General features: G+C 36.1%; 4 protein-coding genes across 4 annotated transcripts; 3 read left to right on the top strand and 1 right to left on the bottom strand.

Moving 5' to 3' along the window:
- The first annotated feature begins 3,385 nt into the window (after positions 1-3,385).
- LOC110800753 (pentatricopeptide repeat-containing protein At1g31790) lies at positions 3,386-4,759 on the top strand. Its single transcript, XM_056839501.1, has 2 exons — positions 3,386-4,552; positions 4,649-4,759. The coding sequence occupies exons 1-2, from the start codon at positions 3,386-3,388 to the stop codon at positions 4,757-4,759; spliced, it is 1,278 nt and encodes a 425-aa protein (XP_056695479.1).
- An 880-nt stretch (positions 4,760-5,639) lies between these two features.
- On the top strand, positions 5,640-9,628 carry LOC110800752 (SAL1 phosphatase). The gene is made up of 8 exons (XM_022006074.2): positions 5,640-5,904; positions 6,615-6,690; positions 7,756-7,829; positions 7,907-8,112; positions 8,425-8,626; positions 8,727-8,825; positions 8,912-9,065; positions 9,170-9,628. The coding sequence occupies exons 1-8, from the start codon at positions 5,725-5,727 to the stop codon at positions 9,331-9,333; spliced, it is 1,155 nt and encodes a 384-aa protein (XP_021861766.1). The 5' UTR covers positions 5,640-5,724; the 3' UTR covers positions 9,334-9,628.
- LOC110800751 (2-oxoisovalerate dehydrogenase subunit alpha 1, mitochondrial) lies at positions 9,530-14,432 on the bottom strand. The gene is made up of 9 exons (XM_022006073.2): positions 14,102-14,432; positions 11,954-12,085; positions 11,531-11,713; positions 11,273-11,430; positions 11,054-11,153; positions 10,457-10,568; positions 10,217-10,356; positions 9,927-10,112; positions 9,530-9,831 (listed from the first exon to the last, which is right to left on the bottom strand). Exons 1-9 carry the CDS (start codon positions 14,330-14,332, stop codon positions 9,652-9,654), a joined length of 1,422 nt encoding a protein of 473 aa, XP_021861765.1. The 5' UTR covers positions 14,333-14,432; the 3' UTR covers positions 9,530-9,651.
- A 5,632-nt stretch (positions 14,433-20,064) lies between these two features.
- Positions 20,065-23,494, top strand: LOC130469262 (uncharacterized). The gene is made up of 2 exons (XM_056838325.1): positions 20,065-23,190; positions 23,280-23,494. The coding sequence occupies exons 1-2, from the start codon at positions 22,803-22,805 to the stop codon at positions 23,294-23,296; spliced, it is 405 nt and encodes a 134-aa protein (XP_056694303.1). The 5' UTR covers positions 20,065-22,802; the 3' UTR covers positions 23,297-23,494.
- Positions 23,495-23,840: the final 346 nt, after the last annotated feature.

Here is a 23,840-nt window from a genome sequence, read left to right as displayed (position 1 = left end):
TAGATTACGATTCTCCATATTCGTTTCTTTTTTCTTGGAAGTTCACGATTCTATAACTTTTTCCCCTTTTTTTATTAGCAATTCACGATTCTATCTAATCACATTGTAATTATGACCAATGTAAGTGCAATAAGAATTACAAGGTCGTTGCAATCTTATTTTCAAGTCAAATATTAATAATTGTACCCATTTTAAGAATTTTAAGAGAAAACAAAGTAACAAAATTATGACCAATTTAAATGCATTAAGAATTAATTAAATGCATTAAGAATTGTGAACTTTTTAATTATGAAAACGCTGCAATCTTTCTTTAATATTCTGTATAACCCAATTTTGGTAATTTTATCCATTTAAGAGAAAAAAAAGGCAAAAAACAAATAAAAAATTTTGTGAGAAAAAATCGCACCAGTGATTGACGCGTGTAATTCCTTATATCTCTTTTAGTATATAGTAATAGATTTCTCTCTTTTTTGTGGTCCTATACTTAACCATATCATCTTTTTATTATAATAAATAATTCACCCGCTACCCCACTTTGATCTTATTTTAATAAATTGAATTCACTCTCCTAAAATGATATGCCGGTCAAAGTGTATCTCTTTTTAAAATACGAGGAAATATATGGATTATCTTCTAGTACTCCGCATTCAATTATACATTTATACTCCTACTCCGTATTTACTTCTAATTTAGTTTGATCTTTTCTATTTTTAGCAAAGATCATATTGGATCTTTGCTCTTTTTTTCCCCTCAAAAAATAAAAAGCAAAGATCCAATATTACTTTATCCCTAAACCAGGGGGCCGTATACAAGGGCCACAACATCATCATCAACGACATTAAGATTCTCCTTAGACAAATTACTACGGTCCATACATGTATCCTAACACTTATAAAGCTTCATACTTTGATTACTATTCACCCAATAGTGCATTTACGTGCATGCCCCTCATTTCCTTCTTTGTTTTATTTTGTCTTATTCTTAACAATAGAGCATTTACGGTTTCACCCTTCCATTGCTATACAAAATGTATTGTTTTCTTTGGGTATAACTTCCTATATATTGTACCTTCGAACTATCAATTAAAACGCATATGGTTTCTATTTCCCGTTACATGTAAATCCAACATCTAACTTTAACATATCATTTCTAGCATTTACCATAAATTGTAAGTTCCTAGCTTTTAAGTAACATTTTTACAAAAATAATTTTTTATACCTTGGGGGATCGTGCGCGCTAGCGCACGATCCAACAACTAGTATAGATAAGCAAATAGAGTGACAAATTGGACAATAAAATGTTTATTTTTTGGTGTTACCACTCGAGATGAGTTCTATATGGATAGATTTCAATCCCCTCCCAATTGTTATTGCGTCCTACCAAATGGAGACACCATCACCATTAAATCATCAGACAATTGAGCTCCGTTTGGTAGGTCGTAAAACGTGTTTTACATGGAAAATATTTTTCAAGGGAAAATACAATTTCAAACTAGTTTTCCTTTTTTTGGTACCTTTAAGGAAAATGGGATAAGATGATGAAGATTGAGGAAAAAAAAGAGAGGGAGGTAAGGAGGAAAGAAGTAAAAGTGGTTTCCTCCCTTTCAAATGGAAAAGGGTTTTCCACGAGAGTCATGAAAAATTATTTTTCATCCCTTAGCCAACCAAACAATGTAAAATGAGTGAAAAGGAGAAAATCAGTTTCCATTAAAACGTTTTACGCCCTACCAAACGGAGCTCTGGGTGGATACTCCGTATCAAATGTTTATTATGGAGTAGTTGTGATTTTTGTGAAGTCAAAACCTTACTTCGGTTGTAACTGTTAATTTTTTTTATTTTTTATAATTGAATATGCTAACTTCGTCATGTCGAGCTATCCAAGCAAAATTCGTGTCCAAATGGTAGACAGTAATGGAACTCACACACCTGACTACCCATCTCATACACCCAACCTTGAAGAATCAGCATATGAAGAAGAAGCTTTCAATAATTCACAACCCATCAATTCTCAAAGTTACGACTGAAGGAAATAATGCCCTTGGTCCAAGTATGCATTCAATGTTAAGTCTAATAAATGCGGTTCAGTATTAATTAACAAGTTAATAATTCAGTGAGATCAAGTGAGCTGAATGCCTAGCTAGAGGCCGCTTCAGTTCAAGCGAAATTAATGATATTAATCCACAGCTTACTCTTGACTGAAGCCGTAGGATCACACAAATAGTACGTAAACGGATCAAGTATTTAATGGCATTAAATACTCCATCTATGGATATTCGGAATCGACGGATCTTGGTTTCAGTGGGAGCTAAGATCGTCACAGGCAAGAAATGAATACTCCGGAAACGATGATATTGCCGGAAACGGAAATATGGATCGTATCGGAAATATAAATATTATCCAAGTCGTAGATGTTGCCGGAAACGGAAACATGGTACGTATCGGAAAATATTATCGGAAATGGAAATATTGCCGGAATCGGAAATATTGCCGGAAACGGAAATATTGTCAGAATCGGAAATATTATCGGAATCGGAAAATAATTCCGGAAACGGAAATATTAAATATTTGTTCGAAACGGAAATTGATTCCGGAATCGAAAATATTAAACATTGTTCGTATCGGAAATGAATTCCGGAATCGGGAATTTAATCGGAAGCGTATCGTACGAATTAGCATCGGACGAGGCCCGCTAGACGAAGGCCCAGCACGAAGCTAGGCCATCGCCCAGCGAGCCAACACGCACCATCGCGTGCCAAGCCTCGACCAGGCCCAGCGCAAGGCCAGGCCCAGCCAAGGCCTGGGGCGCGCGCGCGAGAGCACAACAGCAGTGGGCCGAGCGCTGTGCGCCTAGCGTGGGCCGCAAGGCTTGCGCGGGTGTACGGTGCTCGTGCAATGCTTGTGCGGGAATCCTAAAGCAATCGGGATTCGAAATATGATTAAATCCTAAAACTATTAGATAATGATTATTTAATTAGAGTCCTAGTAGGGTTATAATTAAATAAATTAGTATCCTAATAGGATTCCAAATCCTTTTCCATAACTCTATAAATAGGTGCCTAGGGTAACATATTTACAACGAGTTTTCAAGTATTCAAAGTGAGTTTTTGAGAGAAAAATTCAGTCACACATTTGCCTAAAAGTGCCGAAAATAATAGTACCTTAAGGGCGATTCTAGTTGGTCAATCTTAAGGCGGACCCGGACGTGCTGTGGACTATCTACGGAGGGACGACACTTGGAGTCCTAAAGACTTGTTTTTGTTCGGTTCGGGCGCAGCTAGGGAAGGCACGCAACAAAGAGTATGCATCTAAACTATGCTAAATGATTATGTGTAAATAATATGTTTTCCTGGCTTTATGGTTTTTCCGCATGATTTATGAATTGTCATATGTATCATAACCTAACAACGACTACTTCCTCTGCTCTTCACTCTATTCGACAACCAGTCTACAAAACCACAACCATCGCACCACCACCGCCGCAACAACAACCGCAGAACCAAACTTGTAATAATAACACAGCCTTAGATGTTCTGCGTTTAATGGATGGCCTAGAACTTGCTGTTTCCCCAGATATATGTGTTTCTCTTGTTGTTGAATGCACTCGAAAGGGCGACGCCATTGAAGCAGCAGAACTGTATGCCCACATCAAGAAAAATGCTAGGATTGTCAGTTTCCTCAAGACCCTTTCTGGGTTGTGTTTGCTAAACAGAATATTATTGATGCTTGTTACTTGCGGTTGTTTTGATATTGCCCACCAACTGTTCGACGAAATGCCTCACAGAAATTCTATTTCTTTGGCTATTGTGATTGCTGAACTTGTTGATAATCATCTCTTTGAGCAAGCTTTGTGGTTATTTGTCAAGATGCACAGACGGGTTATTTATCAGGACAATGATATGGGTTTGCAAGTTGTTGTGGTTAGTTTTCTTAAGTCTTGTTTGCATTTAAAGAAGGTTAATTTGGGTAAGATGCTTCATGGGTGGCTGCTTAGAATGGGTTACAATAGAGGATTAATTGTGGACACTGCCTTAGTTGAATTCTATGGAAAATCGGGATGTTTATGGGAGGCCAATCATGTGTTCTTTGACCATATTCGGATGGTTGATCGTCGTGATACTGTGCTATGGACGGGTATTATTGTAAATAATTGTCGCGAAAAATGCTACAAAGAGGTGATCAGAATATTTCAGGAGATGGGTGAGGCCGGTGTGAGGATGAATGAGTATACATTTTCTACTGTCCTTAAAGCTTGTGGAAGAATAAGTAGTGATAAATCATTGGGGCAACAAGTTCATGGCAATGCTATAAAGCTTGATTTAGGCACTCATGTCTTTGTGATGTGTACTCTGATTGACATGTATGGGAGATGTGGATTGTTGAAAGACGCTAAGAAGGTTTTTGACATGATGGATCATCGTAGCAAAAGAAACAGCGCGGGTTGGAATGCAATGGTTACTGGTTTGATACACCATGGATTTTACATTGAAGCGTTAAAGATGTTGTATGAAATGGAGGCAGCAGGTCTGCAGCCACAAAAATCAATGATTGATGAAGTAAGGCTCGCTTGTGGCAGTCTGAAGTTAGAAATATAATGACCACGACCACTATCAGTATCAGTTTGTTTTAAGGATGATTATACTGACTTTTAGGGTTTAGAACATAAGCACATTGTCCCCAACATGATGCGGTCTTTGCTTTCTGTGTTTTTTGGACCAAGCTATGGTAACTCTTCAGCTAAGAAAGTTGCAGAGCAGACATGAGGATTATGAGCTAACTACAAAGATTACTTCAACAACAGAGCCTAGGTTAGTTGTAGCCATTTCTTTTGGACTGAATCTTTGAGAAGCTTGAACAAATGGATCATTTTGTGAATCATTTGAAGATTTCGCACAAGATAGGCAGGCAATATGTGGCTGTTTTGAAAGAATCATTTCGTGTTCATACTTCAAGTCTTCAAGCTTCAAGTCTTACACTAGTACACTACAACTTGTCTCATTTGGAATTCAGATCGATGTTGTCTGTATATATTATGAGGCACACAGATTATCTACTCTGAAAAGTGAACACTATTTCTGAATACTACACTCAGTATCTCCTGAAGTCGTACGTCTCCTGAAGTCCTGAGTTGTATCGCTTAGATTTTTCAACTTATGTATAATTAATCTATTAGTCTATTCTCTGTAATTAAAGTTACACCGTAGTTATGTTTTTTTTAAAAATTTCTGTAGGTTTTTTCACAACCACTGGCATGAATCTGACTGCCTATGCTAATTAACTTTAATCTTGCAACAAACACTAACTATGCTATCCAGTGTGATCTCGTTCCTAATACTGTAGTTTTTTTTGGAGGAAACATATATTTAGAATCATTTATATTTTAGATAAATAATATTTGACGTAGAATACTACGGATTACTAACAACAATGACTATAATGAATAATAATGATGCAAATTTCACCGCATTTCATGTCACTCACCTCCTACCCAACTGACATATAACTGTGCATAGCTTTTTATAATGACACGAATAATAATCTCTATTTTAATATTTCATATGCCATATCTTCTATATCTCTTTTTTGTCCTTTTATAATTTCTCTCTTTTTTTTTGGTGTTTGATAATTTCTCATTTCTAAATGCCTTCAAATTTTTTATTTATTTTTCCTCAACTATTGAGTAGTCGGTAGAGAAGCAAGAGGCAAACCAGGGAAGAATTCGTTCACCATGTATATAGGCCTAAGCAGCTTAAGAACTAGAACCCACTTTGTTTTTCCCACTCTCTTTCCTAAACCCAAATCCTCTATTTTCTCTCTCCTCACTTCTTCTACTTCTTCTTCAATGTCGTACCACAAGGAGCTTGCTGCTGCCAAGAAGGCTGCCAGTCTCGCTGCCCGCCTTTGCCAGGTTTTCTCTCTCTCTATCTTCCTCCATTGCTCTTTGATAATTATGCATTTTAATGATTTTTGTTCTTGGTAACTTTTTTTATGATCATTTATATACTTTAGAATGGTTTCTTGATTACCCAGATCATTTTTTTATCAGAATTTATATGGGGTAAATTAGTGGGTACAAAATTTAGCACCGTAATGTTGGCTGATTAAATTGACTTTGGGGAATAAACATTTGATTAAATTCAATAGGGAATAGGGATGGTTTTGTGGGGGATGTATATGTATCATATCTGTATTAAACAATTGTAAAATAGTGGAATTTAAGGGTGGAAGAACTGGGTAATTGGATGAAATATTGGGGATTAGTTGTTGACTTGATGAGATTAGGATGAGTATAGATGTATATGAAATTCAATGGAGATGCATATTTACCTCCTTTTCTTTATTGAAAAACGTAGTCAAGATCCAATTTAGCTTGTTAAATGATGTAAATTCGATGTTGTGCGGCACTCTATCATCAATGATGGATACGTTATTCTGTTTCAAGATCATAAACCCCCTAAATATCGAACAGTTCTGTCATAATCTTTGTTTATTGATGTTCAGTTTGGGGTACATTGATTCTGGTTGTCATACAAGTATATGGCTTTCTGTAATAGTAGCATGACTTGCATCACACTTTTGCTAAATCTTTTTGCTCCTATGTTTTGGCACATTCTGCAGAAAGTACAAAAATCATTGTTGCAATCTGATGTTCAATCAAAACTGGATAAGAGCCCTGTTACTGTTGCGGATTATGGTTAGTGGTATAACTTTTCTATGCATGTATTATGTCTTAGATAATGCTGATATCTTCCCAGTTTGTGCTTATCGATTATGAATGGTAGAAGGGAATCTAATCAGTCAACGCTTAGTTGTGGCTTGTGATTCATAATTGCCATTGTCTAGAGAGACAGTGATTTTGAAGCAATATGGTTGCAAGTTGTCAAGCAGGAAATATATTGGTACTTGGTGCCATTTCCGAAGGGCATCAGTAAATCTTGAGATGGGCAAAGAAAAATGGAAAATACTTTAAAATGTAAAATTCCTTTCAATCCCCAAATACAACAGTATACTTAGAGTTGGACTCGAACTTGCAAACATTGGCCGTTCAGGCAGACACCCATGTTTTATTTGTCTCTGCGGCCTGCTTGGTTTACCCGAACTCTAACATAGCATGAAATGTTACTGGGGTCCTATCCTAATGGGTGGTGCAAACATGAAATGTGCAATAGACTAACCTAGGGAAAATGGGCACTTTTGGTAATGAAAATTAGTCTATTAGAGTTAGCTGGGGAAGGGTCAGGGTGCTTCAGACTCAGAGGTCAAGGATATCAGAAGGCTTACAAGGCTATAGACGACCAAGTAGGGAGGAAATAAGCAGAAGTTGGTTGAGCTTTTTTTTAGCTTTTAGTGGGAGTGTCCAGCCAATCGAAGGTCTGGGGTTGTAATCTCCTTAGTCAAGAGTCATTATTTAATGGCATTGCTAATTCAACCATTTATCGATTGTCCCTTAAATCATTTTGTTCTTCATAATTCTGACTATTTATTCTATAACAAAAATTTGGCCATGTAATAGTGCTTAAGGCTTTTGAGACTAAGGCTTAAGGCTACGGTATCACTGTAGATTTAGGAAATTCGGGGTAGTTATCTTAGAAAGGAGTGCTTTGTGTTACTACGTAATTGATTGTCGCCTGCATGTCCAGTACAAGCTCCAAAGTGAACCAAAAATAAGATAAATGGGAACTTCTTTTCATTAATTGAGGTCACAACACAAGTACAACTTAATGGCTAATATACTCCTTGTGTGTGTATTATTTACCAGGTTCACAAGCTGTTGTTAGTTTTGTTCTTGAACAAGAACTTTCAGGAGACCCATTTTCCATGGTGGCTGAGGAGGTAAAGTACTACAACTTAAGGGTTACATTTCACTGTTTAAATTGCTGAACTTGCGTTACAGCTTTTGAGTATTTCAGGACTCTGGAGATCTGAGGAACGACGGCGCACAAGATACTTTAGAGCGTATCAGAGTGCTTGTAAATGATACTATTGCCAGTGAGAATGCATACAGTGTTTCACCTTTGTCGGCTGAAGCTGTGCTTGCTGCTATCGATAATGGCAGGTCTGAAGGTGGTCCTGTAGGTCAACACTGGGTTCTGGATCCAATTGATGGTACTAAAGGGTATGTTGGATTAAGAAAATTGTTTGAGGTTGTGAGGTTTTGTTTTATCCCCTTGAATTCTTGATCATACAGAACAAGAGTTGATCTTTGTCTGTCATCATATTTTTTAGATTAGTTGACTACTGTTCTTTCTTGTGATAAGTTAATTCTTTGTTTTTTCTTTGACATTATTGGTGTTTGCAAAAAAATAAAAATAAAATCTTTTGACATTTACTGAGATCTTTGATGAATGTATATGTCTTCGAGTGTTGACTGCTAATTTCATGTTCTGTTTTTTCTGATTACATCTTATCTGAGATTACATTACATCAGGTTTGTAAGGGGGGATCAATATGCAATAGCATTAGCATTGCTGGATCAAGGAAGAGTAGTCCTTGGAGTCTTGGCTTGCCCAAATCTTCCTCTAGCACCTCTTGGCGTGCAAAACTCTGCCAGTCAAACTGGCTGTCTTTTCTCAGCTGTCATCGGTGAAGGAACTTTTATGGAGTCACTTGATGGTTCTTCCCCAGTCAAGGTCTGTTCTAATGGATGCTAATGTACTATAATTTTTTCTTTTCCTCTAAAATCAAAACGGATTCTCATACGTTTCTGTATCCTATAATTTTTCATCTTAGGTCAATGTAAACCCAACAGGAAATCCTGAAGAAGCATCATTCTTTGAATCATATGAAGCAGCTCACTCTTCCCATGACCTAAGTAGCTCCATAGCAAATGTAAGATTTTGGTTTACCCCTACTTTTCAGTCAAATCCCTTTCTTCTGTAGAAAAACACTTCTAATCATCAAAATGTCTTTAACAGAAGCTTGGTGTCAAAGCGCCTCCAGTTAGGATTGATAGCCAAGCAAAGTATGGTGCTTTGAGCAGAGGTGATGGAGCTATATATTTGCGATTCCCACATGCAGGTTATCGCGAAAAAATATGGGACCATGCTGCCGGATCTATTGTCGTTACAGGTAAGAAAGACATGCCTTTCCCCTGGTTGATTTGTGTTCTCTTTTTTCCTCCACAAGTCCTGAACTTTAGGCTAATTTTGTGGTTGCGCGATTGCCTATTGTAGAGGCTGGAGGTATCGTTTCAGATGCTGCAGGGAACCCATTAGATTTCTCCAAAGGAAAGTATCTTGACTTGTACAAGGGTATAGTAGCTAGCAACCAGAAGCTAATGCCATCCCTTCTGAAGGCAATTCAAGATTCCATTGATGAGAAGGCTGCATCCTTGTAGTGCTGTTTCCCTGATCTAATTGTAGTGATTATCCTTCATAAACTTCAGTCTTATGCACTCATTTTTCCTCTACTAAACGATTAATGTAAGGCGACATACATCAAAATGTGGTACTTGCGTTTTTAGGAGCAACAACATTTGATTGATGATTGTAGATGAGAACTGAAACTTTCATGAGAAATAATTATGACGAGGATTCGAGGAATCACTTGTTACTTGTTAGTATAATATGCAGATACAGAACCATTGTTATAAGGATAGACATGTTTATATACATTTGTAAGTAGTTATTACATATGTGATGAGATGTGCAGAAAATCAAGTGATCGACTGTACAGGGACATTTGTTGGGTAATCTTTCCGGTGTTTTATAATGGTCTCGGTTAATGATCTTTCTTGTTCGTGGAGATTTGGAGGGAGGACATCATATACATCAGAGAAAAGCTCAGATACTGGTGGTTTCTCAAGGTTCTCTGCAACTTGAATTGCATGAATGAGCTGTTACAGAATACAGCAGCAGTCAGACAAGAGCTAATGACAAGGTATTATAAGTTGAAATCCTATCTACATTGATACATAAGCTTAGCAGTTACCTGTTTCCGGACACTGCTTCGCAACTCTGAATCTCTCTTATCGTTCCACCACCCGTTGCCATCGATCCATTTTTTGAATCTCAATACTGGGCCTCGTGTTTTACTCCATCGTTCGATTTCCTCAACTAGACGGTACTTTGTAGAATCGTCTGAAGTAGAGTGGTGACCTGCTCTATATGTTAGCGCCTACAAATAAAAAGATGTATCAATTATGAGCCCAACTATTGTAAGAGGCACACAATAGTCAGCAAGTATAAATTAAGAAATAAGTTCTAATGGTGTACACTCACCTCAATCAAGATAGGTCTTTTTTCAATAACAGCCATTCTCCGTGCTTCTCGTACAGCATTGAAAATGGCAAGGGCATCATTGCCATCAACTCGGATGCTTCGAATGCCATAAGCTTGCCCTCGGACAACCACCCCATCACCTGTGAAAGGTAAAAAAAAAAAATTAGGTGTTGGCATGTCTCATGCAAAAGAGTTGCTGAAACATAAACAGTGAATAGTAGCATCGTAGTAGATGCTCACCTCTTAGTTGGTCAGACACTGGGGTGCTAATTGCCCAACCGTTGTTGCGGCAGAAAAATATGACCGGGGCCTCTAGGACTGCTGCAAAGTTTAAAGCAGCATGGAAATCTCCCTGACATGAATGAGGTACCAAAAGATGAGCTCTCTTATGTAACTACCTGCTAACATAGACAATGACGCCTTGGCCGGGGTTCAAGATCGAGGCTTTTATGGTGCGTTCTATTCACCTGATTTTCACTTATTTTTTCCGAACTTATCTTATGTGAACTTATATGAACTAATTAGAACTTTTCAAAACTTATTTTAGTCATAAGTTGTACTTGGTCAACCGTTATTTTTCTTTATCTTATCTGAACTTATCTGAATTTCCTGAAATAAGTGAAATAAGTTGAACATAACAGAACCTTAGTCTTAAAAATCATTGCTGACAGGCGAACATAAGTTTTCTTTCAGGCCATAGAAGGTGCAGCGGCTAGTATTATGATTATATACTAAGCTTAGACAAGGAAAGGTTGAGTTCAGACCTAGGGCTTAGCAGTTAGCAGTGCTAAAGACTCGTTGGCGGGAAAAAAAAGCTGATGAATATATGATGCTTACTGTGCTGGTGCCACCATCTCCGAAAAAAGTGATTGTACAAGCATTTTTGTTGTCCATTTTCAAGGAATATGCAGCGCCAACTGCATGGAGAAGTTGTGTACTGGAGTTGAAACCAAAAGAAAAGGATACCCAAACTGAGAAATAGTTCATAAAGAGGCTAATGAATCTTTGACATTATGTGAAAGTTTAAAACCCTGTTTAAAAGAAAAAGAATCTTACGCGACAGTTGAGGATACTGTAATGTAATTGAGCTTGTTAGAACCATAGTGTATAGGCATCTGCCTGCCCTTTCCATTATCAGCCTTGTTTCCGAAGCATTGGTTTGCAAAATCTTGCAGGGTGAAACCTCGCCATAATAGAAGACCTGGCTCCCGATACTGCAACATTCGTAGTAATGAAAGTTGAAACTTAACTTCAATTCCTCCCATTAAGTCAGTAAATTAGAATTACCAGTTATGTGATCAGTTAGTTAGTTACCTGAGGGAATATAAGATCATCTATGCTGAGAGCGGCTGCTGAAGCGATGTTAATGGCTTCTTCTCCCATAGTAGTGAGATAGAATGAGATTCTCCCTTGCCTTTGTGCTTCAAAGAATATTGTATCCATTTCTTGTAAGGTCACCATATATTCGTACATCTTGACAGCAAGTTCCTCATCGACCTGATATAATCAGTAATAAGATTAAGCATAGAGTATCACACTTCCTACATACCTAGGGTTCCGGGAAATGATTTTGGCACAACAAAAATTTGATTGGCACAGTTTTCCGTGCTCTACTTACAAGGTGGTGTGCCAAAATCAGTTTCCTAATGTTTCATGTAAAATTCAAAGAAAAAACAAGAAAAATATGTCGAATACTCGATCTCTTACAAGGTGGTGTGCCAAAGTGAACGGAATTACCTGTTTTGACTCTTTCAAAAGCTGACCATCATCATCAAGGGCCCTATAGCATTCAACCCTGCTACCATTAGTTTCAGAAATGAACCTCATTTGAGAGGTAATTCCAACTTTACCACCAGGAAAATCTAAGTCCTATCATTATGAAACACTTCAGTTAGAGCTATCCATCGCATTAAGCTTGATAAGAACACGTTCATCATCATCATCGTTTATCAACATTTTAGCATTAGAATTCAGAAGCTTCAAGCTTGGACATACATTTCGAAAACACAACATTTTCTGTGTTACTAATCCTGCTTAAGATATTTCTTTATCAAGTGCAATGAGAAATAACTCGGAATTTAATCGAGGGTACCTTGTGAATTTTACAAGCAAGCATGTTATGAGTCTTGAAGGTTAAAAGTTGAAATCAATATCTCAATCCCTCCACGGCTAATGGTTACATATTCGCGATGATGATAATTTGAACTAGCAATGCGACAATTAAATCAGAATTGATTGTACGAGTAGAATACTAAGTAGTAGTAGCAATTCTTCATCACATCTAAGATGCACCCGAATGCGTCACGCACTCAAATTTCCCTTCAATGTGCATATGGAAAGAAAAAGTGAGAGACCACCAACGGATGTAAAATACCCTTGGGTACACGTTGCTCCTAAATACTAATAGTGTTGCCTATGCCCATACTAGCCAAATGCTTAAAATTGCATCAATTTACTCCATTGTAATTTTGTACCAACCAACTTTTATGCAAATCATGAATCATCGTATTATTAATTATTACTCCCTCCGATTTTTAGGAAAGCCAACCGCAAATCAGATTATGTTGCGGCCTTAGGTCATCGCATACAGATCCGCCAAGAAATTGATCCATACTGCCATACATAGATAGTAAATTTTCTTATTTTATATTTTAAGATAAGTTATGATACAGTCTTCTGAAAACACTATCCTAACTTTTGTTGTATCTTTTAAAAAGAAATATATATATATATATATATATATATATATATATATATATATATATATATATATATATATATATATATGTTATTATTTATTATTATTATTACTCCCTCCATATTTATTAGATACGGTTTCCTTATTTGGTCATGTTTTATTAAAAGATTCAATTCTATTTTTGGCACGTCATTGTCCTCATTTTCAATTATATTAATCTTTCTCTCCCTTCTGGTTGCACTTACTCACATACTCTTTTTACTATAATAAATAATTCACCCAATATTAATTTCTTACTATAAATAATACTCCCTCTGTATTTATTTAAGGGATACACTTGCATTTTCCGGCCGTATTTATTTAAGAGATACACTTGCCATTTTTAGTAACTTATCAACCCCACCATCAAATTAAATAATATATCTACACCCCACCCCCACCCCCACCCCCCACTTATTTTTCTTATTAAAATATCTACTCAACCCCACTTGTTTTATTACTTTATTCATTCAATTTTTTTTCTTAATACCCGTGTCCGGCCAAGTATATCTCTTAAATAAATACGGAGGGAGTAACTCAATATTCCACTTTCATTTTCAAGTTAACCTCCTAAAACTACTTGTCGGTGAAAGTGTATCTTTTAAATAAATACGGAGAGAGTAATATATAACATCAATTTTACCGCTGTAGTTGTCGTGTTTCTGACTCCGTTTATTTTGACAAAAAAGTATTTTTTCGCAAATTAATTTTCCCATTTTCATTAATGGTGGAAAACATCAAAACAACCTTCCTTGATGGGAAACTAACTTTCCTTTCGAAAAGAAGAAATGTCAAATTTTCCTCTCTAATCTCTTAGATTTCCTTTTATCTCCTCATATCTGTATCTGATTTCCAAACAAACAAAAGGAAAAGTTTTCCCTTGGAAAGTGTTGCTTTGAATATATTTAATATATTTACAAAGTAAATAAATGGAGCCTAAATGCATCATTTTGACCATGCATCATTTTGACCAGATACGCTCATAGATCAAAGAAAATTGTCACTACATGTACCACATCATAAAAATTAAAAAAATCAAACAATCAAACTCAAAGTGAGTATTGCATATTTGCATGCATGGATTAAATTTAAAGCAATAAAATTCTGATTAGTTAATCTTGAATTCATTAAATTAAACAAACACTAACCTGATTATCATTATCAGCAGAAACAAAATCCAGTTGATTCTGGGCTATGGTAGATTCAAAATTCCGAGAAACAAAGAATGTGTTTTTGTTTTTGATAATTTGTGGTGAAAAAGTTAGATTAACAAGAAAATTCCTTGAAGAATTGGCATAATAATTAAGTTGATGAAGCACACTTAATTTTGATCTTAATTTTTGGATTAGTGATCTTGATCTTGTTAATGACGATGCCATTCTGAAAATAAATGAGGATGAAATTTAGAAAGAGGATAACAATGAATTGCTATAAGTAGTAGTAGTATACAATTTGTAGATGATGACTCGGAAATTTGATAATTGCATGTGTTTGTTCATATCCTCAATGTCACAAATTATTTTGTTGTAATATATGACACGTTTCAAAAATATGAAGTGGATTTGCACGATTAAATGTAGATTACCATTGGATTTAAAAGAAAGAATTTTGGGTTTAAAAGTTGGATAATTATTTTGGATTGCTTTTGTATAATTATTTTATACGTTTTGACCAAGATCAAAGTATATAAATATGACATGCATGCGTTCATATGTCAAATAAGATCCACGCGTGTGTTCAAACAAGATCTCACATACAGTTATTACTCGTTAGCGGTTTGTATTAGTTGATTGAATATGTGCTTAACTTAACTAACTGTGTAGCATTTGTGGTAGGGCTGTTAGGTATTGGTATTAGTTGGTTTGAATAACTGCTTGAATTAATTGATTGCATAAAGTGTATAAGAGTATCTTTAATGGTAAGTTAATTTCTAATTTAAATAACTGCTTGAATTAATGGATTGTATAAAGTGTATGGTAAATTAGTTATTCGTATTTAATTAAAAGATACACCATCCATAATCAGCCTTATTTAAATAACACATGCACTTTCTATTTTTAGCGTGACATGTTCCCCACACGTACTCACGTCCTATTTTTACTGGAATAAATAATTCACTCATTATTAATTTCTTACAATAAATAATAACGCAATACTTCACTTTCATGTTATTTTAATAAATTCAACTCATTCTCCTAAAACTATGTGTCGGTCAAACTGTATATTTTAATCAAATACGGAGGGAGTAGTTGTTTAATGTATAAAATGATTATTATGAAAATTGACATACAATGGTGTAGGTTCGGTTGTACTTTTAGAAAATATTAGGACAAAGTTATTATTTTGCACCCACTTTTTCAAACCTATAACACAAAAAGAATCATATTTCGTATGTTCAGTTTATTCAACCAGAAACTCTCTTCCAAACATTTCCAAACCAAACAGTTGTATTAGCTTTTTGAAATTATCAAACTTTTAATTCACCTCAAAGTCCTCAAACTTTTTTTTCTTCCAAATCTCTCATAACCGAACACCCAAAAATCCACAACTTAAAACCAAATTACGTCTAGGTCATTTGTTTTTAATTAATAGCTATCTCTTTAAAAGAGTATTTTTTTCCTCGGATTTGTTTGTAATAAATTGGTTTTCAACATAGTAGTATTCATGTCTTTTCATATGTATAATTTGAATTAATAATGGAACGTTGATCGATTTGGACATAAGATACAGTATATAGTATAGTATAATATATTTGAAGTGTGTCAAAATCTATATGTGTTATTTCACTAATCGATTTGGACATAAGATAGTATAGTATATTGAAGTGTGTCAAAATCTATATGCGTTTAATTAGCCGTTTACATTGTAATTTCCCCGATCTTAAGAGAAAATGATAATTAGTAGGTCGTTGATTATCTTAAGACCAAAATTTATAGCATGATGGATGTCAATCTTTCTTTTAATTGCATGTACGTCTTCATCAACAACTAAAAAGCCTAAATGCGATATACGGATATGAAATCATCAATCTTCCTCTATATGACCAAATTTGGATTTGCTTATCATAATTAATATCTTCTATTGATCCAATTTAATTTGGATTCGATTCCAAAATAATTGAGGAGTACATAGTCAATATATTACTTGACTTTTGTTTGTTTATTAGTTGGTATCAATCTTGATATTAATCTCTATTCTATAAGTGAAGAGATGAGACATTTCAGTAATCACACTTTTGGTGTCCCCTACCTAAAAGACTAAAATACCCCCAAAATATCTTCACAAATTAATTCAATTCAAAAGCTGATTATGTTGTTATTGCAATAAGACATCAGGAAACCGAAACCATAGAAATATAACGCCTATATTCGTATTCAATATGAGCCATAATAGCAAAAGTAGCAAAAGTCAACAAATAATAAAGCAATTTGATTCAGAATCATACAATCATGAAAAGTCAAAGAATACAACAAAAAAAAGTCTATGTAACAGTCAGCAGCCAAAAAGTCTCACATTTTAGTTAATACTTTGTAAAACAGTCAAAGAATACCAAAAAAATCAAATAATATACGAATCTATTACAATTGCCAAAAATATTCTATGTATTTTTTAATTCAAGTTCCTATAAACCTAATGCTACGTATGAGTGCATCACAGTATAATTCCAAGAAAACAAAGTTCATCACATACACAAAGTTCATCGTCTTCGAGCTGTACCTCCGTTTCTCTTCGAGTAGCAGCATTACATGTAAGTATACTCTTCTCCGAATTCATGCACACAAAAAAGATAGAAATTTTGTTGAACAACTCATTATTATATTATCCGATGCAATTGTGTTGTATATGTCGTACTAAAACACTTGCATCGTTCTTTGTGTAGATTATATAATTGGTCATTGCAATTGATAACTACAATCGAATCACTTTCAAAAGATGAGGTTGAAGGAAATAATGCCCTTGGTCCAAGTATGCATTCAATGCTAAGCCTAATAAATGCGGTTCAGTATTAATTAATTATACAAGTTAATAATTCAGTGAGATCAAGTGAACTGTATGCCTAGCTAGAGGCCGCTTCAGTTCAAGTGGAATTAATAATATTAATCCACATCTTACTCTTGACTGAACCCGTAGGGTCACACAAATAGTACGTGAACGGATCAAGTATTTAAGTGAACTAAAAACTCCATTTATGGATATTCGGAATCGACGGATCTCGGTTCCAGTGGGAGCTGAAATCGTCAAAAGGCAAATTATGAATACTCTAGAAACGATGATATTGCCGGAAACAGAAATATAAATATTATCCAAGTCGTAGATGTTGTCGGAAACGGAAACATGGTACGTATCGGAAAATATTATCGGAAATGGAAATATTGCCGTAATCGGAAATATTAAATATTTGTTCGAAACGGAAATTAATTCCGGAATCGGAAATATTAAATATTGTTCGAATCGGAAATGAATTCCGGAATCGAAAAATAAATCGGAAGCGCGACGTACGAAATAAACATCGGACGAGCTTGCTAGACGCAAGACCCAACACGAAGTTAGGCCCGCGCCTAGAGAAGCCCGCGCGAGGCAAGCAAGCACAGCAACAGCCCGCCCCACCAAGGCAAGGCCCAGCCGAGCACAAGGCAAGGCCAGGCCCAGCCAAGGCGAGGCAGCAGGCTGGCGCGCCCATCATGGGCCGCGTACCAGCGCTGCTGGGCCGAGCCAAGCCGCGCGCGCGGACAACGCCCCTTGTGGGCTGTTCGTGCGTGTCGTTGTGTTCGTGCATGTTTCGAGTCCTTAGGCGTTTAGAATTTGTCCGGTTTGATTATTTTCCTAAAACTACTAGAGTTAGTTGTTTAATTAAACACTAAAAACAAAGGTTTAATTTAAGTCTAATTCTAATTAAATTAGATAAATTGAATCCTAGTAAGTTTCTAGTTCCGATAATCACACTCTATAAATAGGTGATGAATAATCACAATTTATACATCATATTCTCAAGTATTCATATAGTTTTAAGATTAAACTAAGCTTAATAATTTGCCAAATAATTAAGTACGAATAACATAAAACCTTAGGCTAAATTCTAGTTAATTGAATCTAAGGCGGATCCGAACGTGCTGTGGACTATCTACGGAGGGACGACACTTGGAGTCTTAAACTTGTTCTTGTTCGGTTCGGGAGCAGCTAGGGAAGGCACGCGTCATATGTATGTATCCTAGATTATGCTAATTGACTATGTGGCAATTAATTTGGATTCCTGGCTTTATGGTTTTTCCGCATGAAATATATGTTTTATATTTGTCATAACCTAACAGTGGTATCACGAGCCTCTAATTAATTCCATAATCAATTATAGTTAACATGGTTAAATTTTATAAATTTGCAATGAATTAAAGGGGTGATTAATTTCGTTGATTGTAATTAGTTGCAAATTCGTGCGATTATTTAATTATATGTTCGCAGGATTTTCGGCAGTTTAGTCAAGCAATAATGGTCGGAATCGTATAATTGTATAGTGAATTTCGCATGTAAAACGACGTTTTAAAATTTTGACTAAAATCATAGATTTGATGCCAAACCCAGAATTCCCAAATTCGAAGCCTAACTATGACTAATCGGAGGTTTTAGTTTTTCGAACGCAAAATTTATAAGGTTTTGGATTTTAAATTAAATATTTGCGATTCTTGTTTGTAAATCTTGAATCTATGATTGACCTACTGTATATGTTTAACAATTTTAATGCCTAAGATTGTTAATTATACAACCTAATTTGTAATTGTAATTAATTTGTTGAAATTCGAATAATTTAGAATTTGATTTGATTTTTATAATTAATTAGCAATTTAATTAGGAACCTATGATTAAAAACCACCATGAAATTTGTTAAAATTGAAAAGTTTTAAAATTTTATGACCTAGATTTGAATCCATGAAAATAAATCTAATCGGAAATTAATTTGAATAATAAATTTTTGATTTTTCGCCCAAAATTTATGAAATTAATATGATTTATTAATTCGTCGATACATTTAATAATAAAGTTTTAATTTTTATGAAATCCGTTCACGAATCTTGCACGCACGAAGCAATGGACGCTAAGTGTTACCCTTAAGGGATGTTGTATAGTGCGGGCATGCGACGACGAGCAAGGGAGCTCGTCGCCCATGCGGTACGATGCAGCGAGCAAGGGCGTGGCACATGCGCGCAAGGCAGCAGCCCTGCCATGCGCAATGTGCCGCGTACATGTGGGCGGGAGGGGCGAGGCAAGCAAGGAAGTGAGCACTCGTGTGCTGCGCGCGCGGGCAGCGTTGGCTGGCTCGTCCAGCAACGTCGCCCAACCCATCGAGGGATGCCTCGACACAGCGACGAGTGGGATGCGCGCAATCGTGGCTTGCTCGGCTTGCTGCATTTGCGCGTGGTCGCTCGGGCCTTGCGGTACGATCTGTCGAGTGGCAGCCCATTGGGCGCTGCTGCTAGTTGGACTCGACGAGGCATGGGCGAGAGCCCATGGCCTTGTCTTGGCCCGATTGATTCGTTTAATTTTGATTCTTCGGTTCAAAAACGATTTTAATTAAATTTAAATTCGTAATTTAATTTTTGCTCGGAATTTAATTCTGAATAATTTAATTATTATAAATTTTATTTATACTAATTATTTTACTAAAATTAAAACCTTGATTAAATTTAAATTAATTAATTTAATCAACTGAAAATAAATTAAAGGATTTAAATAATAATTTATATGAGCTTTAAATTTTAATTAAATTTGTAAGTTTTCGGTTGGACTAGGAAATACAATTTATGTTAAAATTCGTAAAGCATGTAAAATTCTTGGTTTTAGTGGGAGCGTTTTAGTCATAAACTCTTGATTAGGTCTACATTCCTTTAAGGTTAAAACAACTCGATTAGAATTAATAAGGATTGAATAATTTGTAGATTATTGGAAGCCTTGATTAATATATGCAAATATTTATGTGATGCAAATATTTATGTGATGCATAATATGTTCTACTAACCAGCTATGTGGGTGAATGGTATATTGTATAAATGTACTGTTTTGCAGGTTATGGAAAGTGACTAGTATGGCCCAAATAGGATAGAAAAAATGGTCTGCGTACCATTAATTTGAATGTAAAATTGGTCTAATGCACCAAAGTTTTTAATTTGAATATGGTCTGCGTACCATCAAATAGTTGTAATTAGTTTAAATTATAGCTTATCCTATTTGAAAAAAATGGCGCCTCCCATGGTGAAATTCAAGACGGAGTTTCCAATCCATTCTCAAGACGGAGTTTGAAGTTGAAGCTTCAAGATGAAGTCGGGCCATACTAGATCACATTTATATCTTATGCATGCTTTAAGTTATTTATTGCTTTAAATATGTCTTAATTATGCATGAGATTATGGCTTGATTATGTTGCATGATTAAGGATTTTAGTTCACTTAAAATCTAACCAACATAGTAAGAGCCTTAAGTTCCAAACTTTAAAATTGAGTTAAAAGGTGCCATGCCAAAATAACACTTACTTGGATAACCTTTACATCAATCTTAGTAATAGTTTTCCGCCATAGCGAGGTGTTACTTATTGATCCTAAATGGGTAAGGTACACAAATAATTGTGAGTACATGTTAGTTTTGGTTAAACTCAATGATATAAGTAAGGAGTCCTTTTATGTCGTGGCAAAACATATAGGTTTACCTAATAAGACCTTAGACGTACCTATCAACCAAGAGTAGTTTCTAGATTATTAGCAAAAGGCTTTGCTTACCTAAAATATTTTAGAATTGAGTCTAAATCATAATGTGCTTAATTCTTCAATGATTTAAGGATCTTGGAATCATTTTATTCACACCTACCGGAACACATAACTTGAATAAAATGCTTAATAAACATTGAGTTATGCATGCATGCTAGAATTTTTTAAGTTTATTAAGAGAAACTGTGAATGGTTATTTATTTGTTTATTCTTTTTTAATTGTAGTTTTGACTATGGAAAACAACAATTCTTTCAACATCCGATCAATTCTCGAAAAGGAGAAGTTGAGCGGGAAAAACTTCCTTGACTGGCAAAGGAACTTGCAAATAGTTCTTATGCAGGAAGAAAAAGAGTATGTCCTGGAAGAGGCGATGCCCGAAGCCGCTGGCGATGGGGTCAATCAGGCTGCCCTCAATCGTTGGATTGATGCCAACAAGGATGTAAAATGTCTAATGCTTGAAACCATGAGTGCAGATCTACAGAAAACGTTAATCAACTCAGATGCTTTCACGATCATCAGTGAGTTAAAGAACATGTTCCAAGATCTGGCTCGAGTCGAAAGATTCAAAACTCATAGGCAAATTCTTGAGACCAAGGTTAGAAAGGCGAGCCCGTAAGTCCAAATGTTCTCAAAATGATTGGACTCATTGAGAATACGAGTCGGCTGGATCAGCAGTGAAGGAAATAATGCCCTTGGTCCAAGTATGCATTTAATGATAAGTCTAATAAATGCGGTTCATTATTAATTAACAAGTTAATAATTCAGTGAGATCAAGTGAGCTGAATGCCTAGCTAGAGGCCGCTTCAGTTCAAGTGGAATTAATGATATTAATCCACAACTAACTCTTGACTGAACCCATAGGGTCACACAAATAGTACGTAAATAGATCAAGTATTTAATGGCATTAAATACTCCATCTATGGATATTCGGAATCGACGGATCTTGGTTTCAGTGGGAGCTGAGATCGTCAAAGGCAAGTAAATGAATACTCCGGAAACGATGATATTGCCGGAAACAGAAATATGGATCGTATCGGAAATATAAATATTATCCCAGTCGTAGATGTTGCCGGAAACGGAAACATGGTACGTATCGGAAAATATTATCGGAAATGGAAATATTACCGGAATCGGAAATATTGCCGGAAACGGAAATATTGTCAGAATCGGAAATATTATCGGAATCGGAAAATAATTCCGGAAACGGAAATATTAAATATTTGTTCGAAACGGAAATTAATTCCGGAATCGGAAATGTGAATCGTATCGGAAAATGAATTCCGGAATCGGGAATTTAATCGGAAGCGTATCGTACGAATTAGCATTGGACGAGGCTTGCTAGACGAAGGCCCAGCACGAAGCCAAGCCGTCGCCCAGCAAGCCAAACGCATCCAACAACACGCCAAGGCCTCGACCAGGCCCAGCGCAAGGCCAGGCCCAACCAAGGCTTGGCGCGCGCGCTCAGCGATGGGCTGCGAGCAGTGGGCCTCAGCGCTGTGCGCTCAGCGTGGGCCGCGAGGCTTGCGCATGGGCGTGCGGTGCTCGGGCGCTAAGTGTGTGCGTGCTATACGAATCCTAAAGCTATCGGAATTCGGGCATTGATTAAATCCTAATCCTAAAAGATTAAATTAATTATTTAGAGTTCTAAAAGGATTCTAATTAATTAGTTATTATTCTAACAGGATTCGAAATCCTTTCCAAGGTTCTATAAATATATGCCTAGGGTCATAAATTTATACACGAGTTTTTCAACAAGTATTCATACAATAAAACAGTGATTTTATAGTAGAAAAATCAGTCACATTCTTGCCTATAATTAGCCGAAAATTATAGTACCTTAAGGGCGATTCTAGTTGGTCAATCTTAAGGCGGATCCGACGTGCTGTGGACTATCTACGGAGGGACGACACTTGGAGTCCTAAAGACTTGTTCTTGTTCGGTTCAGGCGCAGCTAGGGAGGGCACGCTACAAAGTGTATGCACCTAAATTATGCTAACTGATTATGTGTAAATAATATGTTTCCTGGTATTAAGGTTTTTCCGCATGATTTATGTTTTGTCATATGTATCATAACCTAACAAGTAGTTCTCTCAGGAAATGGCTGTAGACACCATCCTCCATTCTCTTCATAGCGGGTATGATCAGTTCAAGCTGAACTACAGTATGAATAGTCTGGACAAAACGCTCACCGAGCTTCACGGTATGCTGAAAACCGCTGAAAAGACGCTCAAAAGTGATAAGCAAGATGTGCTTATGGTGCGTGGGGGCAAGTTCAAGAAATCTGGTAAGAAGAGGAATGCTAAGAAAGGTGGCAAGAAGGCCAGCCCAGCTAAGCAAGCTGGCGACACCAAGTTTGAAAAGAAGAAGGTGAGCCAACCCACTTTTGAATCTGAATGCTTCTACTGCAAGAAGAAGGGGCATTGGAAGAGAAATTGCTTTAAGCTTAAGGAAGATAAAAAGAACGGAACAGTCGTTCCATCTTCAGGTATTTTCGTTATAGACTGTATACTTGCTAATTCAACTTCTTGGGTATTAGATACAGGTTGTGGCTCACACTTATATTCCAATTCACAGGGACTAAGAAGAAGTAGAAGGTTAAGCAAGGGTGAAGTCGACCTACGAGTGGGAAATGGAGCACGGATTGCTGCATTAGCTGTAGGAACTTATTATTTGTCGTTGCCCTCTGGGCTAGTTTTGGAATTGGAAGAGTGTTTCCATGTTCCAAGTCTTACTAAAAACATCATTTCTATTTCTTGCTTAGATGCTAAGGGATTTTCCTTTTTAATAAAAGACAATAGTTGCTCGTTTTATTTTAAAGAGATGTTTTATGGATCTGCTAGATTAGTCAATGGACTTTATTTATTAGATCACGACAAACAAGTTTATAACATAAATAACAAAAAAGGCAAAAAAGAATGATTCAGATCTCACCTATCCGTGGCATTGTCGATTAGGCCATATTAACATGAAGCGCATAGAAAGACTTCAAAAGGAAGGAATTCTAGAACCATTTAACTTAGAGGATTATGGTAAGTGCGAATCATGTTTACTTGGAAAAATGAAAAAGCAACCTTTCTCTAAAGTTGGAGAAAGAGCAACTGAACTATTGGGTTTAATCCATACAGATGTATGTGG

This window comes from Spinacia oleracea, chromosome 3 (assembly GCF_020520425.1).
Source record: "Spinacia oleracea cultivar Varoflay chromosome 3, BTI_SOV_V1, whole genome shotgun sequence".
NCBI classification, from domain to species: Eukaryota; Viridiplantae; Streptophyta; class Magnoliopsida; order Caryophyllales; family Amaranthaceae; genus Spinacia; species Spinacia oleracea.
The sequence above is the reverse complement of the archived record's forward strand: the minus strand, read 5'-3'. Positions and strand labels throughout refer to the sequence as shown.